We start from the raw sequence: 15,188 nt of genomic DNA, 5'->3' as shown, positions 1-15,188 counted from the left end.
CGCTGCAGACCGGTGTTATTCTTCCGGAGGGGGACAAGGTACGCTGCCGGAGACTACCCAGACTCTCGGAAGATGATAGAGAGACGAGAGAGCGACAGAACAGGTCGAGCTCGCTGGGGCCGAGGGCGGCGGGGGGCGGTGGGGGCGGGACGCAGGTTGCGTTGACGAGGCGAGCATCTCCGACGTCGAGACTGGATACGCGACGCCGGCGTCTCCCCCTTGATCGTCCCATCGCAAGTTCGCGCCACAACGCCCTTGCTCCTCGCCATCATCATCTACCCCGCTTGTGTCTGCTCTCGACCGCCCACGATGTCTTTGTCTCTCCAGGTCTCTGCGAGCCCGTTCTCGACGAATATCTGCCTCGTCCACTCCATCTTACGGTCCATCTGCGCCTACCAGTAGGCTGCGTTTGGAAAATGCACGTTGCCCGCTCTGTACGTGGTATCACACGAATAATTCATTCGATATCACTTGTAAAAGTGATGAGCAATGCGCCAATTGTAAAAGAGCCCAACTTCAGTGCAGCCAGCCGAGAGGCGGGCGACGTTTGGCTGGTCAGCCGTCTCAAACCTGGTAAGTCTTAGACAGAATCCTCTCCAGAATTCGCAAGTCTTCCTTCCAGTCCGCAACGATGGCTACACAACAACCCTCCGCAGCAATCCTCTCTGCCGGATCGACCGCGACTTTGGACCTCCTTGATCTTCTCTCGTCTGGTCCTAGCGAGAGTCTTCTATCAACCGGTCTTGACTTCCTCCCCGCCGTAGAAAGCTCACACTCATTTGACAACGTCCCTCCTTTCCCGACGACTGCTAAACCCCTCATCTTCTTCCCCGACCTCGGCACTTCCCTGCTATACTCAACACCCCCAGCCACGTTTGCTGACGATGCTACCCCTGCTCTCACCACCCTGCCCACTGGCCCGCGCCTCAAGGTGATGATGATGGAAATCCTCTCTGTCGAGGCTTGGAATGTGCGCACTTCGTCTGTGTCATCCTTTATACAAGTGCTAATGCCTCTCATAGGAATCTATCGTTCCGAAGTCTGACTACCCAAGGGAGGTAGATATGGACGCGGCTGACCTCGACGCATCCAAACCTTCCCTATGGATCCCTGAGGGATCACTGTTTTCACCACAGAACTTCTCAGCCCTGTTTCGCAAGGGTCTCAGTCGCGTGGTTGAGGAGCCTTCCTCTCCCCTTGACGACCGGGACTTCGATGCAGACTTGACTCTCGTAGAGCCAAATGTGTCTGCTATGTCTAGTTTCGCATCTCTCTCAGACACCCTCTCCCGGCACGTCAACGCTCCTCGTCTACAGCCGGTGCCGACCATACTGGTATCGAGCTCAACTGCTGCCCTGCCGCTTTCTCTGGGATCCTCTCCGGATCTCCAACATGAGCTTCCTTTGGCTGTTCGGCGTGGCAAGAAGGTGCCTCCTGCACTGTCTCTTGGTCAGTCGAAGAAGGCACAGCCCACCGATTGTAACGAGGACGCCTATCCCGATATTCCGACACCGTTCTTGGGTTCTCCGACGTCTTCCACACCTATCACTGAACAACCCCGGGAGCCGTCCAACTTCACTATGGGGCTCTCCGCGATGTGCGCAGACCTCCGATCGCGTCTTCCTTTGCCGCCACCCTTCAGCCCTACGGAACCCACGCCGCCTCGGACGTACAAGGCCGATAGTCCTTCAAGCTCGATTTTTCCATCGCAGGATTCGGTGGTATCAGATCTAGACGACGAAGAGTGGGCGTTTGCCAGAGATCTCGTCGCCGACTGGCATGGTATGAAGAAGCTCCGCGTGGAGGTCTCACCACCTCCTTCACCCGCCGTGGAACTGCCGTATACCTCGGATTCGGCCTCACCTACCGCTGAGACGTCGTTCGACGCAACACCGCCGTCTCTCGAGTCTGGCAGTGACAGCAGCAGTGACGACGAGGATCCGGTACAGACACCATCGAGCGTGAAGCAAACCCGACGCAAGACGGTCATCATCCAGACCCCCGATCTTGTGCGGCCGGAGCAGACGGAGAAGGTGCTGTCGATTGCCAGTGCCCCCGATGGCGGTTGCGACATTCTTACCCACAGCATGAACGAGCCCGTTCCCTTCGAAACACCTATCCTTGGGCATCTCAGCTCTGAGCTGTTGATTTCCACTCCTCCGGGATCGAGGCCGTCGAGCACCGCCAGCTGCAAGCCTGTACGCGGCATCCTGAAGGAGAAGAAGAGCGTCCGCTTCTCGACCGTCGACATGTTCCACGAATATACTCCATCGGTTCAACCTGCCCTCCATCACGTCGCCGACGGTGTTACAGTTGCGCCACAGCATCATGCCCCAACCACGCTCCAAGCTGAGGCCGCCATGCCCTCCCGCCGGCTCACTCTGACGTCCGCGGTGCACAGAAACTCCCCGCTGCGCGAATCTTACGCTCCCACGTCGCTCGCCTCCGCTAGAAACCCGGACCCGCGCGCTCGCGCCCACAGCCCCGCCGTGCGGCAGCTTCAGGACCCCGCTCTCTGGCGTACGACGGCGAAGCACCCCGCAGTCCGCGCGCTCGCCCGTGCGCCCTCTGCCGCGAGTTCACCCACTCCGACCCTTGCGCGCCCCGCGGGCTCCGGGCGAGGTGGGGCCGTCCTGGGCGCTCCCAGTCTGCAGAGCCCGACGCCCACGCTTCTCGAAGCCCAGCGCCGCGCGCCGCTGCGCACGACCAACGCCCGCCAGCCCGCAGCTGCGGCGCGCAGGTCAGAACCCCTCAGTCCTGTCAAGCTCAGCCCTGTCAAGCCCACGCGGGCGAGCGTGCTTCCCGCGGCACGCGGTGGTGTGCCGGCGGCGTTCGCGCGCCGCGTGCTCAGGACGACTTCTATCCCGCCGCGCGCCAGGAACGAGGTGGATGAGAACGCGCGGAGACGATCGCAACCCGCCGCCGGCAGGGAGGCTTCGTGCGGTGCTGTCGCGTCTGCGGGCGCGGGCATGGGAGGGAAGAGCCGGATGTCCGCGCCGCTGCGGAGTATTTTCACCAAGCTTCGGGCGTGAGTGGCTCCGTGTCCTGTTGTATGCGGAGTGGTACGGAGCGCACGGAAGCAGTCGTCGGCTCGTGCATGTGCTGCAACTGCTGTATTCTATCGGTGTATCAGTGACTGGCCAATCGAGAGTGATTCAGATTTATGGTGTGCATCGCATGGCGTGCGGACTTTGACAGCAGCGGTGCATGGGCTGTGCCTTTGAGAGATCGTAGACGGTATATTACAGTGGCAATGCTGTGGTTTACGACAAGACTATGGCATAAATAGGTAAGGATTACTGCACTAGTAGGTAAGCAGCAAGAGAAGAGGTCCGAGGGGGAGGAATACAACAATAGTATAGTAGTACACAAGATGCGAGGGTGTTCGAGATAAACCGTGTGCGCAGGGGTTGTACAACATAAATAGTCCGTAAGTGTCCAAGAAGCATCTATGTGTGCGGGGATAGGAAGAGACAATCATAGCAGAACGTCCTAAGTGTGTTGAGATAGCAAGAAATACCCAACTGTCCAAGATCCAAGAAGGTAGATTACGATTACAGAGTGCTGGGGCCGCTCAGTAGAGTCCGCGTCAGTGGTGATCGTACATTGTGCGTTGATGACCGTGCGAAGGCCCTGACATTCACGCCGCCGGGCGGCCGGGACGAAGGGGCCTGATCTGAGAAGCTGTTGGAGAACAGATGGAGGTGAGCAATGTATCAAAACATCATCAACGACGGCGGGGCGACGTACACATGAACGGCGAGAAGGGTGCGCTCTGACCCATAGCAGCGGTGAGGCGTGCCATCTCCGACTGCAGAGTGCCCTCGTCGGGCAGGCCCTGAGCCACGGTCGCGCCTGCCGCACGCATCTGTCGGGCAGTGGACAGGCCCTGCAAGATCACCCGGCCGATTGAGCTCCAGAGGATCTGATGGAGTGAAAGTCAGCTCCCGAGTCCATGATAGCACCCCGACGGCGACTGTGGGGAAAGCACGCTCACCCCTGCGAACGGGTTGACGCAGAACAGCACCCCGCCTTCGATTTCGCGCAGGGACCTCACAGCCGCATGCGCCGCCTGGTATGTCCGGCTGTTCGCGGTAACGCGGTCCTGCACGAGCGGCGCGTGGAGCTGGATGCTGGCGCAGTTCGCGAGCGTGTGCACGAGAAGGGCGGGGCGCAGGATGTCCACGCGAGCGGGGTCGATACGGGGCAGCGCCCGCTTGAAACTCTCGATGCGGTTGTCCAGGGACAAGAAGGTTGCTTGGGAAGCTAAATTCGAACCCGAGAAGATCAAGATGCGTGCGCACGGCGGCCGGCGGATCACTCACAAGGGTTGTACCTGGACGCGAGGCGAGTCGCGCCCTCGTACAGAATCGCGGCCTTGGCGTGCATGGCCAGGATGCTCTGGTGCGCCACGTTCGCGTCGCTCTCCGCTCCGCTGATGAATGACTGCACAGTGCGCATGCTGCGGAATTCATTGGGGAACGGATGCTAACCACGAGGTCCATTAGGGCGGAGTAGTGCAGAAAGGTGACACGTCACTCACGCTCTGGTAAGCCGCTAGTTCCATGGGCCAGGGCGTGTCTATCTGTGTCCCGGCAGACTCGCTGTCCGTAAAGGCGGGTGCAGACCCAGTGGCTACGGCCCAGCAGCGGTCGAGGACGAATACCGTCCAGAAGCCGTTGATACGCTCGCCTTCTTCCAGGAGGTCTACGGGAGGCGGGAGGCGGTACGTGGCAGCGTCCGTAGTCGAACGGCTGCGCCTGGCGCTACGAATCGTGTGCAGCCGGGAAGCCACCGCAATTGAGACGGCGGCATTAGTGTGGTACACACCCTCCAGTTTGCGATCGCTGTCAAAGAAGTAGTTGGCAAGAAGAACCTCAGCCTGCATGACGTAGATCGCCCCGCGAGGATCCTCGGGAAGGGCAGTGGGAAGATGCTGCAGGGCCCGGTCCAGATAGGCCCGCTCTTGAGCCTTCACCTGTGGATTACCAGAGAGCTTTGCGCCAATGAGGTAGATGACGTTAAGCAGGATGCGCAGGCTGTTGCTGTGGGTGGAGTTACTCTGCAAAAAGACCTTATCCAGGAAGCGGTGGATGTGGAGGAAGAACCCGAACTCGGTCGCGTGTTGGGTGAATTGCCGCACGCTGTCGTCAATGAGTCTCAACACCGGTGCCAGCTGAGGATACTGAGCAGAGAGAACTAACAGAGCCCGCATAGGATCGTGGTCGTTTTGCGCTGATCGTTGCGCCGCGTTCCACGTGTGGTAAGGGTCATGCAGTACGATCGGATCCCTTCCGGCGTTGATATGTGCAATACGCCTTTCGAGATCCGCTACCTGATCCTCGAGAAGCTGGTTCTGCGTCGGACTATTGCCGTCCTGGTATTCGCAGTCCTCGGCGCGGTCTGCCCGTTCGCATTGGCCACAGGCGGGTCGTTGCCCGTCGCAGCGCTACAGGGTGCCGTTCAGTACGTTGATGGCGGTGTACCGTCAGGAGGATACATACCATCTTCCTGCGTCTATGTACATGTAATGTCAGAGTATTGCGAGGAGTAACATGGCATGGCGAACTTCACCTGCAGCGAGCACATGCCCTGCCACGTTCCAGAGGGGGTTGCGTAGAGGAAGACTGCATGGTGGAGTGGGGATGTCAATGAGTGAGAGGAGTTGAGTTGTGCTGGTTTGGAGGACGACATACCTCATATATACCAGACAGACTATCGGCTGTGTTCCCAGAGTAGTAACGGTCATTTGTCGTGTGCCTTGTGTCGAATCACGGCCGCGCCACGCTCGATGATGCATGGCAAGAGAGCTTGTTGGCAAACTACGCCGCTTGAGACGGAGAGCCATTCCCGCTCGTACTTGGCTGTGAGGATCGACCGGGCGTGGTTATGGTCACAGAGTAACAGTCGGGTTTCTCTAGTTTCTCATGCTCGGGGATCTCACTTTCCGACCTGGGACCTGGAACAATGCGGTCAGATTGCAAGGGTGGGATGGGACACACACGTTGTTTTCTCAAACAGCCGGACACTACGAGGTCTCCGCAGAAAGTACCTTATCTGGTAGCGGCACAGCTCATTGAGCACCCATGCAGTACAGGCTAAAAAGAGACATTATTGAGCGCAAAAGAATCTGATCAAGCATCGCGGGCGCGCGCACCGGGGCTGGGTCGCATCGTCCCCCAGACATCCTTGCGGGGTATGTTGTAGCATGTAGAGAAGAAGACCAGAAGGTAAGTCAGTTAGTCAATCCGCCTCGATCACGTCCTTCGGCGGCTGATCCAAAAAGTTCGCAGCACGGCTGTGCCACCGTGACGGGGCCTGAAGACATGGCCGAATCAAACGCGAGCCTTGCTTTCCTGGCGACAATCACCCTGTGGCTCTGCGTCGGCGTACGATAGGTCGTGTACTACTGCAGTCATAGGCCTCGTCCGATATCGTCGGTGCGCATAGCTCGTAGCGTCGGAAGTCTTTAGCGCTACAAACGTTCACGGGAGAAGAACGCCGAAGCCGCACCATCTACGTTCATCCCCGGGGCGTTCCAATATTCAATATTTCTCCAGCAATAGAGCACGGGACCACATAGGTATGCAGAGATCAGCCTAGTGGGCGGCGTGTGTGTGTCTGAGTTAACACATAGATTGCAACCGTCAGAGACCTCCGTATGGCAAAGGCTGTAGCAGAGGGTCAAGATCAATATTAATCATTGAGCTCGAGGTATGAACGGGACTTGCCGAGGATCAGGTGGAGGCTCACTTGAGAAGAAAGGCGCACTAGAAACGTGATGGCATAGCGAGACGACTGCGGATACGCAGATGCATTTAGGCAATAATGACCGGATCGAGCCCCAATACTGCTAGGCAAAATACGGATCAGGACGGTGGCGATGAACACACAGACAAAGATGGACATACGCAGTGACACAATGTGTGCGGTATGGTTGGCCCCGATACCGCGTCAGCAGTCACAAAACCACAGGCGTACAGTATTCGCCGGGGACGAAACATTGCTTCCGCGACAAACGCACCCGCTTGCCGCATGCCTGGAAGTCAGTTATCACTCCGCATGAACACTGAAATACAGAAACGGGGTGCGGTTCAAGGTGGCGCGCGCATCCGTGAAACTCCTGGTTGCAGAATACCGGGCTCGCTACCGCTTTCTGCGAAACATAGGCCTCGACACAGATCGGACTGTACAGGCAGGTGAGAGCGGTCAGAATGTAAACCACAACCACAAAGCCAGTCGAAAGCTCGGACCACCCGTGGTCCCATACCGGATGGGCTTCGTGGCCCTAGTCCATCCGATAGTCCGTCCGATTGGACCATAGCGGGCAAGAGTCGCCCTGGAGCGAACTCAGGGGCTTGACCGGCGAAATCTGCAGCTAAGATGCGGAGTGGAGGCAGCGTGAGCACCAGGCCAGAGTACAAGCACATTTTCTCATCCGACGGCGATGGCGACGGTGATGGAGGTGACAGCAAACCCGAGATACCCAGGCGCCTAAACGAGCCCGCAGTTAGACTTAGCGCTCTTCGCGGACTTCCTTCTGAACATCCACCACGATGGGGACGCCCATACTCAACCGGACCCACAACATCCATCTCACGTCCCGTGTATGTTCTTGCTGTACGACTGAGACTTAGTAAATTTTCTTGACGGCCAGCACTCAAGCTGCTTCTCCAAACGCCCCCGTCGATGCGTCGGGTCAGTGTGGGCCCCCGTGGATTAGGACGCTCGTGAAACGGTGTACTGCGTGTCTTCCGCAGTCCATTATGCCTTCTAAAGCGATCGGTGCATTAACCTGGAATCACAGCCGGGAAGCCGTCAGCATACGGTAGCGTTTCTGCTGTGACATCTGAATAGCTTCTGGGTGAGTGTGTCCGCTTTACCTGAATATTCGCCGTTGACGCTTAGTGTTGATATAGTAGAGAGTATATCTGACAGCGGATGCTTCATCCTGCTTGGGAAAAATATTCGTGGGTATGTCTGAAGCAATCTGGAGGCGAGCCGGCTATCTAGTCCCAGCCCCCATCTGTGTTGCTCGCAGCACTGAAGTGCCAGATGCCAGCCACAGTGCTACGGTCCGCAGGCTACTGGTCTGCGGACACCCTCGTCACCCACGTCCTCCACTCATCTAGACTCTACAGGACATAGCCCTCGGTTCTCAGGTACCCGAAGAACACTGCCCTACAGCAACCGCCGCGGGTCGTTCCGAGTCCGCACCCGCTGCTGCCAATATCTTCCACAACACAACTGGAATGCCTCGTTGTTACTTGCGGTCATCATGATCTCGGCAGCGCGGCTTCGCCGACATAAGCAACGTAGCATTATGAACGGAATTGAGGTTCCTGCGAGTAAACACGCAGGAGGCCGGCCCGTGTCGCTCTCTTTTTACATACCCGGGTAGTCATGACACCCCAACATATATCCGACGGACAAGGAACAACAGCGGTGGTACGCCACCCACGATTCTGCGCGCGATACTTCTGACTTAACCTTGACCAGGCACTAGATTGCGACTCGCTCGAGCCAACACTTGTTTACACATGACCGTCCGTTTGCACTGGACGTTGTTCGTCAGTGACTTTCCTTAGCACTGGTGTATGAACGTCATTTGTGCTGGCGTCCATCTACTGCGGTATGTCCATCTCGGATGCTCGAAACTTATTTCGGCCCCGAACATAGTAATCAAGGGATTTAGGCCGACGACAAAAAGGCTAATCTTGTTAGCAGTGCTATGTGCATGTCAGAATCTGCTAAGTATGTACGAAGTGTCACTGAATATTTCTAGACTCACGAGCACGCCACCTCTGAAGTGCCCGTTTTCTGCCGCGAGCGCTTCTTCGACAATGTCAAGCGTCCTTGAAGCACAACTCGTTCCTTGATTCCTCAGGGCGTCTCGTACCTAGGCGTTCCGGTGAGTCTTACTCACTGTGATAGATGCCGCAGAGACGGGGCTCATTGCGACGCCACGTCTCCTCACGTCTCAAGTTCGGGCCTCAGGTCAACAACAAACTATCTGAAACCCACGATGCCTGTGCCGTCTGCCTTCCACCTTCGGGTATTGTGACGCAACTGTGCAGCGGCGATGCACGACTGGCATGAACTCGGTGGTACAACACCCGGACGCGGCCTCCGATAGATGCCTGACTCACCCTCTTGCCGACTGACTGACGTATGCAACTGCGTCCGAGCCGTCCGAGTGGACTTTCCGCGCCAGGGCTCGGGCTTTGGCTGTCGGCTATCGTCCCCAGTACGCTTTGCAAAAGTCCGTGTCCAAGTATCATTAGCATCAGTTGTTGCGGTGCAGACATGTCCCACGCTGTTTTATTACCGGCTCGCGTTGGTGGCTCGTGTGGCCGCAGGACACATGCGGTGTAAGCAGAGACGTCCTAACTTTGCGAGTCGCGGTTTCATCATAGGAACGAAAAAAGGGCCTGGCCGGGAATTGAACCCGGGACCTCCTCCAGATTGCGTTAAGCCCTAAGAAGGAATCATACTACTAGACCACCAGGCCGTTATTACACATTCTCACTGTAAATATTTGATGTTGTGGTGCTGTAGCTCTCATACGCAGAGATGCCCTCGAACTTCTCCTCTGAGCAAGGCAATTGGTGTCATGCAGCGGCTATCCGACAATGCACGCGCACCCTCTTGCTCTCTGCCTGCTCATGACCTGCTCTCCCCGACCTTCGCGCTAGACACCGCGTAAACGTGTATCAGCAATGCCTCGAGGGATTCCCAACGCGAAACGAGACGAGTCGGCGCTGCGATACACAAACTTCCATGTCCCGCTTGCGTCAGTTGCTTTGAGCCATATGAGCTTGTGGCGACGTACGTACTCACTACGTCGTGGACAGGTTGAACCCCAAGCATGTAGGGTCGACCTACCAGAAGTCGGAGTCTCAAACCTTGTGGTCGCGAAATGCCGTTCGCGCACATAGGACGAGGATTGCCTTGGACGAGGCTGGAACGGCCACTCCGACAGAGGTTAGTGACGCGCACGGTGTCTATCAACGAGTGTTTCTAACGCCGAGGGAACTACAGCAGACTAGGAGGGGATCTAAGGTTGTTGTCATTCACCCAGGTTCTCGTTTCCTCCGGATAGGACGCGCGTGCGACGTTACGCCCTTGACAATCCCGAACGTCATCGCGCGAAAACATACTGTCCCTGTCTCGGAACCTGTGTATGTTCAGGGAATCTCGCGACCGAAGGAAGATAGGAAACGAGCGACGCCCTCTACATCTGCGTCTAACGGAGACGAATACGCGGTGAATGTAGCCTCGGATGACCCAGTATGTCGTAGTGCTTCGACGCTCTGATGATCGCATTTTGGCTGATATAAGTTTCCAGTTTGACACCAAGGTCGCTGCAATTACGGTCTCACTGCGAGACCGTATGCGGTTCTACAAACTTCGCGTGACTCCAAATGCCGCCGGAATCGCGACAACCTTCAACGAGCAGTTCAAGCCTGAGATCATTCCTGAGCAGAACGATCCCTACAGTGTCGACTGGATATACTCATCAGATGAGCCCTACTACGTAGGCGAGGAAGCACTGCGTATCGCAGACCCCGAGCGGATGGGTTATGTCACTAGGTGGCCTATCTACGGCGGAAACTTCAACACTCGCGACTACCCTTCGATGCAGCTCATATACAGTGATGTTGAGACGATATTCAGGGAAGCGTTAAAGCAAAAGGGCATCGAGGCAAGCGCATACAAGGTCGGTACATAGTCAGGCATGCTAGTAACCGCGCTCATTTGTGCGTACGTAGGACTACTCTGTCGTACTCGTAATTCCAGATTATTACGATCGAGCGTACGTGGAAGCCCTCGTGCGAATTCTCTTGCTCGACATGGGTTTCAAGCAGTTCTGTGCCCAGCAAGTACTGACACTTTCAGCGCCGTCATCTTCATTTTGCTCATGTATGCACTCAGGAATCTTTAGCGTCGACATATGGTGCTGGTATCTCAAATGCCTGTGTAGTCGACATGGGTGTGGTGAAGACCAGTATTGCTTGCGTGGATGACGGGCTAGTCGTCGCCGACACCAGGTAAATCATCATGGCCTCGTCCTTCCCCGCCTTCACTCACACAATATCAGAATGGTGTTGAGTATGGGCGGGAACGACATCACCGAGTTCCTTTATGTCTTGCTAGAGAAGATTGGCTTTCCATATCGCGACATTGACCTTGCACGATCTTACGATTGGAACGTCATGGAAGACCTTAAGGCGCGGCTGTGCACTCTCGCCGAGGTGAGTTGCGCCAGTCTCGAAGTGCGTCAACGACTGACATTCGAACACACTCACAGGGTGACGTAGCCTTGAACCTGTACGATTTTTCTGTCAGGCGACCGGGGAAGCCCACAGAGAAATACGGCTTGCGCGCATATGACGAGATCATCCTCGCACCAATGGTGAGTGACTGTGTTCGATCTCGCGAGCAGCGCCGCTGAAACGCTGTCTAGTGTCTGTTTGAGCCTCGCGTCATCGAGTTCGAGCGCAAGAAGGCCGGGATGCGGTTCCTCATGCGTGCGCCAGATATGGCAGAGGAGATGGTCGAGCAGAGTTCGGAGAAGTTCACGGAGCGCTATGTGCGTACTCCAATGTCCGCCTCCGTTCGTTACGCTGATGTTATATGCTGCTCCCGCAGACACAAGCCATGTTGATATCGACACAGCACCTGTTCCCCGTGCTAGTGCCTGCCCCTACTACGGAGCAGGTGCCGCTTCTCACTGCGCCAGTGATCCAGACACCGGTCACGGAAGGACCGTCGCTAGCCGTCACTCCTGCAGCACCCAGTGGTGAGCCATCTTCCAACGTTGACAATAGAGAGCTACTGAAGATGCCGTGTCAGCTTCTGCGACCGCTCCCGTAACACCTGCAGCGGAGGAACCTCCCACTGCCGCCGCCAGCAGCGTCAAGGACGAAGACGTTGAGATGACAGATGCGGCCGCCGCAAAGTCCGAATCTGGGGCGCCATCCGCATCAGGCGCGGACGAGGACAAAGCGTCGACGAAGCCAGCCGAAGACACCCCCGCTCCCGCAGAGAAGGGGAAAGCCAAAGAGGAGGCGAAGGAGACACCCGCCCCACCCGCCGAGGCCCCGGTGGAAATTATTGACGTCGACGAGATCGAGGTGAAGCCCGCGCCGCCTGCCGCACGCGGGCAGCCCCCACAATCGCACCAGCCCCCACCCCCGCAAATGATTCCGTTCGGGCTACGCGCGTTCAATATCGACGTGAGCTTCGAGGCGAGCAAGCTCCCGCTCGACGTCGCGATTTTCAACAGTGCGCGGGCGGCAGGTGGGGACGAGAAGATACGGAAGTACCTCCAGGCGGTCCTCGTGGTAGGCGGGACGGCGCTCGTACCGGGGATGGCTCATGCGCTGGAGAGCAGGTACGCGGCTGTTGTCGGGATCGCGCTGACCTCTTGGGGAGACTGACGCGACCTGCGTCGTAGGCTGCAAGCTATCGCGACGCCGCTTGTGCCCAACATGGAAAAGGTGCAAATCATCCCACCGCCCAAGGACGTTGACCCGCGCGCGCTCGCGTGGAAGGGCGCCGCTGTGCTGGGCAAGATGGACGGCGTAGCGGATTTGTGGGTAACTCCTGCTGACTGGGTGCGTCTATTCTCTTCGCTTCTTCGCTCATCTCGCTCGTATGCTGATGATTCATTGCCGGGTGAGCAGGAGATACTGGGTATGCGCGCGCTCAAGGAGCGATGCTTTTTCTTGTCGTGAAACGATAGTTGCTGTACAGTTGACATCGGTGCGGTATTTGTGATCATATTTGTATGTAACAATCCTGGAACTTCTGAGTACTCGACATCTACCGGAAAGTTATAGGCGACGATATGCGAGTGGTGCGTACAGGTAACTTGTAAGTGTATGTTACGTGCAGCAGTTTAATATCAGGGGTTTATCGTACCAGGAATGGTTGGTTTGGGGCGGACAGGCGTAAGGCAAGGCATATAGACAAGCTCACATCAACATGAAAACACAGGCGCATAAGCCAAAACGTAAGACACACAGCGAGCAAGAAACGTAACGACGGGATTCTATATGCGCGTACGGATTGAGAATTAGAGCGTACAGTATGGTATGAAAGGAACGTGATACATGGCGGACGATCTGCGGTGACATCCTTTCCTCCCGAAGACGCATGATATAGCAGTATGAGGCCGGGAAACATTCGACGTACGAAAGGCGCGACGCGGGCGTGCATGAAGCTTGCGTCACACGGAACGATTACACGCCGAGGCGGTCCTTGAAGGCGACGAAGTCGTCTGCTTGGAGCGTCGCCCACTGATTCGCAAGCAACGTCATCTCTGTCCGCCCTTTGCTGCGTGAGGAAATCATCGGTCAGCGGGTGTTCGATACGAGCCAAGCTAGAGTAGGACAAACCTGTCGCGCTCCTCCCATTCGATGTACGCCGCGCCGGTCCCCTTCCAAAGAACGAGTTTCTCGTCCTCGCAGGAGACAACCGCCGCATCCGTCGTGTCCATCCTTCCCACATGCGTGCATACCCCCGACCCTGCACTGCTGCTCTCCGGCTGCGGGTTCGTGCACCTGATGAGCTCGACGAGCGCCTTTATCGTGGTGTCGGCGAGGCGATTCGGGGTGAATGGGAAGGAAAAGAGCGAGCGCGGGATGTGGTCGGACGTGTACGGCAGCTCGGCGCGGCAGAGCGGGCACTCCAGGGAGTCGTGCCAGTAGCCACATCCGCGGTGCACGGCGGCGAAGCACCACTGGAGGATGCATATCGCGCAGAACGAGTGGCCGCAGCGGCCCGCAGTGAGAGTGTATGGACAGGCCCTACGGAAAGAAGATGAGAAAGGGTATAATTTGATGAGAGGGAAGCGGTACGTACATGACTTCGTAGCATCTACCAGACGAGGCGGTGGGCGTCAGCGGATGTGGCTATAAATACGGCTGGTGGCCAAAGGCCAAGTAGGCGGACGTACAGCGAGCATGTAAAGTGTTCCTCGAGTTGTGCGAGAGCCCACAGAGGCTCCGTCATCACGCCTACGGCGGTCAACGTTCGCTGCGTGCGCTTGAGCAAGACCTTCTCCTCCGCGGTAAGGCGCTTCCTCAGTGAGGCGAGCTCCTTGGACTCTGCATCGACCTCGCGCCGTTTGACGACGAGGCTCTGCACGCGTTTCTGAATAGCTTCTCGCTCGCGCGAAAACCCCTCCACCGTGCGGTGCATCGCGTTGCTCTTCTTTTGGACGGCAGCCTCACGCTTCTTGACCTCACGCTCACGCTCGCGCACGCCCTTCTCCAGTTCCTTCAGTCGCTGTGCCAGCGCCCGCAGCTCCTCGTCTTTATCTACCGAGGGCGCACGTTTCCGCTTGGGGGCGCGGGGGGATTTAGCAGCCGAGGCCTTGCGTCGTGATGGCCCGGCACGAGAGGTGCTCACGGAGGAGCTGCGAGATGCGCTTGAGGAGTCATCCTCCGCTTCTACGAGCGTGGCCGTCGAGCGACCTCTGGAGGTGGAACTCGAGGAAGGCGATGCAGCAGATGCAGGAGCTCGTGAGACACGCATGGAGGCACTGGCTTTGCGTTTGGCGGTAGTTGTTGCTACCTTTCCTTTCCTTTCTTTTAGTGTACGTGCACCTGCAATTTCTCAGCAGTCTGGAATGCGACATTCGACGTGCATGCGTACCTTTGACCGCTGCCTTCGCTGACGCCTTCGAGGTCCTCGATGAGCGAGTTTTCGATGATGTTGCGCGCTTGGAAGTCGAGGCGTTGGGTAGCTCAACGCTCGCTGCCGCTTTGACCGTCAGCTTTTTGACTCTGGCGGATTTGTTGCGCATGGCGAGGCGAGCAGCAGGGCGTAGACAAAGAGGGATTGGCGGCCAAAGGATGGGATCGATGTCGTCCGCACAATGAACCCGCGTCCTGCCCGCTATATCTGGCTGCAACCGCTGGGCAACCGTGACAAGCTTCAACCGCCCATAGGCGCAACACGGCGTGTGACGCAAGCACGTGATCGTGCATCAGTCACGTCTCGCGTGCGAGACGCGTCTCGTTTCGCTCCTTGCCTTCTTCCTCCATCTGCTCCCGACTCCCGAGCGCGCTGTGCCTCGTCCTCTGCCAGCTATCAGCACGCTCACACACATCATTTCCGCGACGTTGTCCCGGAACAACGTATCTAGGCAATCGAAACCCCACGAGAAGCGTACAAGA

At 57.3% G+C, this 15,188-nt stretch overlaps 3 protein-coding genes and 1 non-coding gene across 4 annotated transcripts; 2 read left to right on the top strand and 2 right to left on the bottom strand.

Annotated features, from left to right (window-relative positions):
- Positions 1-272: 272 nt before the first annotated feature.
- Positions 273-3,148, top strand: TRAVEDRAFT_71869 (uncharacterized protein). Its single transcript, XM_008040351.1, has 2 exons — positions 273-970; positions 1,023-3,148. The coding sequence occupies exons 1-2, from the start codon at positions 632-634 to the stop codon at positions 3,030-3,032; spliced, it is 2,349 nt and encodes a 782-aa protein (XP_008038542.1). The 5' UTR covers positions 273-631; the 3' UTR covers positions 3,033-3,148.
- A 492-nt stretch (positions 3,149-3,640) lies between these two features.
- On the bottom strand, positions 3,641-5,633 carry TRAVEDRAFT_47347 (uncharacterized protein; the record flags this gene model as incomplete). Its single annotated transcript, XM_008040105.1, has 8 exons — positions 3,641-3,684; positions 3,751-3,925; positions 3,998-4,266; positions 4,326-4,488; positions 4,544-5,144; positions 5,205-5,449; positions 5,505-5,517; positions 5,575-5,633. 8 exons carry the CDS (start codon positions 5,631-5,633, stop codon positions 3,641-3,643), a joined length of 1,569 nt encoding a protein of 522 aa, XP_008038296.1.
- A 3,794-nt stretch (positions 5,634-9,427) lies between these two features.
- Positions 9,428-9,511, bottom strand: TRAVEDRAFT_t78. Its single transcript has one exon. It is a non-coding gene; the product is annotated as a tRNA-Pro (tRNA).
- A 145-nt stretch (positions 9,512-9,656) lies between these two features.
- On the top strand, positions 9,657-14,919 carry TRAVEDRAFT_167617 (actin-like ATPase domain-containing protein). The gene is made up of 17 exons (XM_008040350.1): positions 9,657-9,793; positions 9,855-9,984; positions 10,042-10,290; positions 10,349-10,720; positions 10,773-10,883; positions 10,936-11,051; positions 11,102-11,255; positions 11,312-11,416; positions 11,468-11,593; positions 11,653-11,803; positions 11,857-12,397; positions 12,461-12,620; positions 12,690-13,341; positions 13,404-13,814; positions 13,870-13,884; positions 13,964-14,615; positions 14,665-14,919. Exons 1-13 carry the CDS (start codon positions 9,720-9,722, stop codon positions 12,738-12,740), a joined length of 2,340 nt encoding a protein of 779 aa, XP_008038541.1. The 5' UTR covers positions 9,657-9,719; the 3' UTR covers positions 12,741-13,341; positions 13,404-13,814; positions 13,870-13,884; positions 13,964-14,615; positions 14,665-14,919.
- Positions 14,920-15,188: the final 269 nt, after the last annotated feature.

The sequence above is a fragment of the Trametes versicolor genome, assembly GCF_000271585.1.
Source record: "Trametes versicolor FP-101664 SS1 unplaced genomic scaffold TRAVEscaffold_6, whole genome shotgun sequence".
Classification (NCBI taxonomy): domain Eukaryota; kingdom Fungi; phylum Basidiomycota; class Agaricomycetes; order Polyporales; family Polyporaceae; genus Trametes; species Trametes versicolor.
Note: the sequence above shows the minus strand (reverse complement) of the source record. Positions and strands in the feature narration are given on the sequence as shown.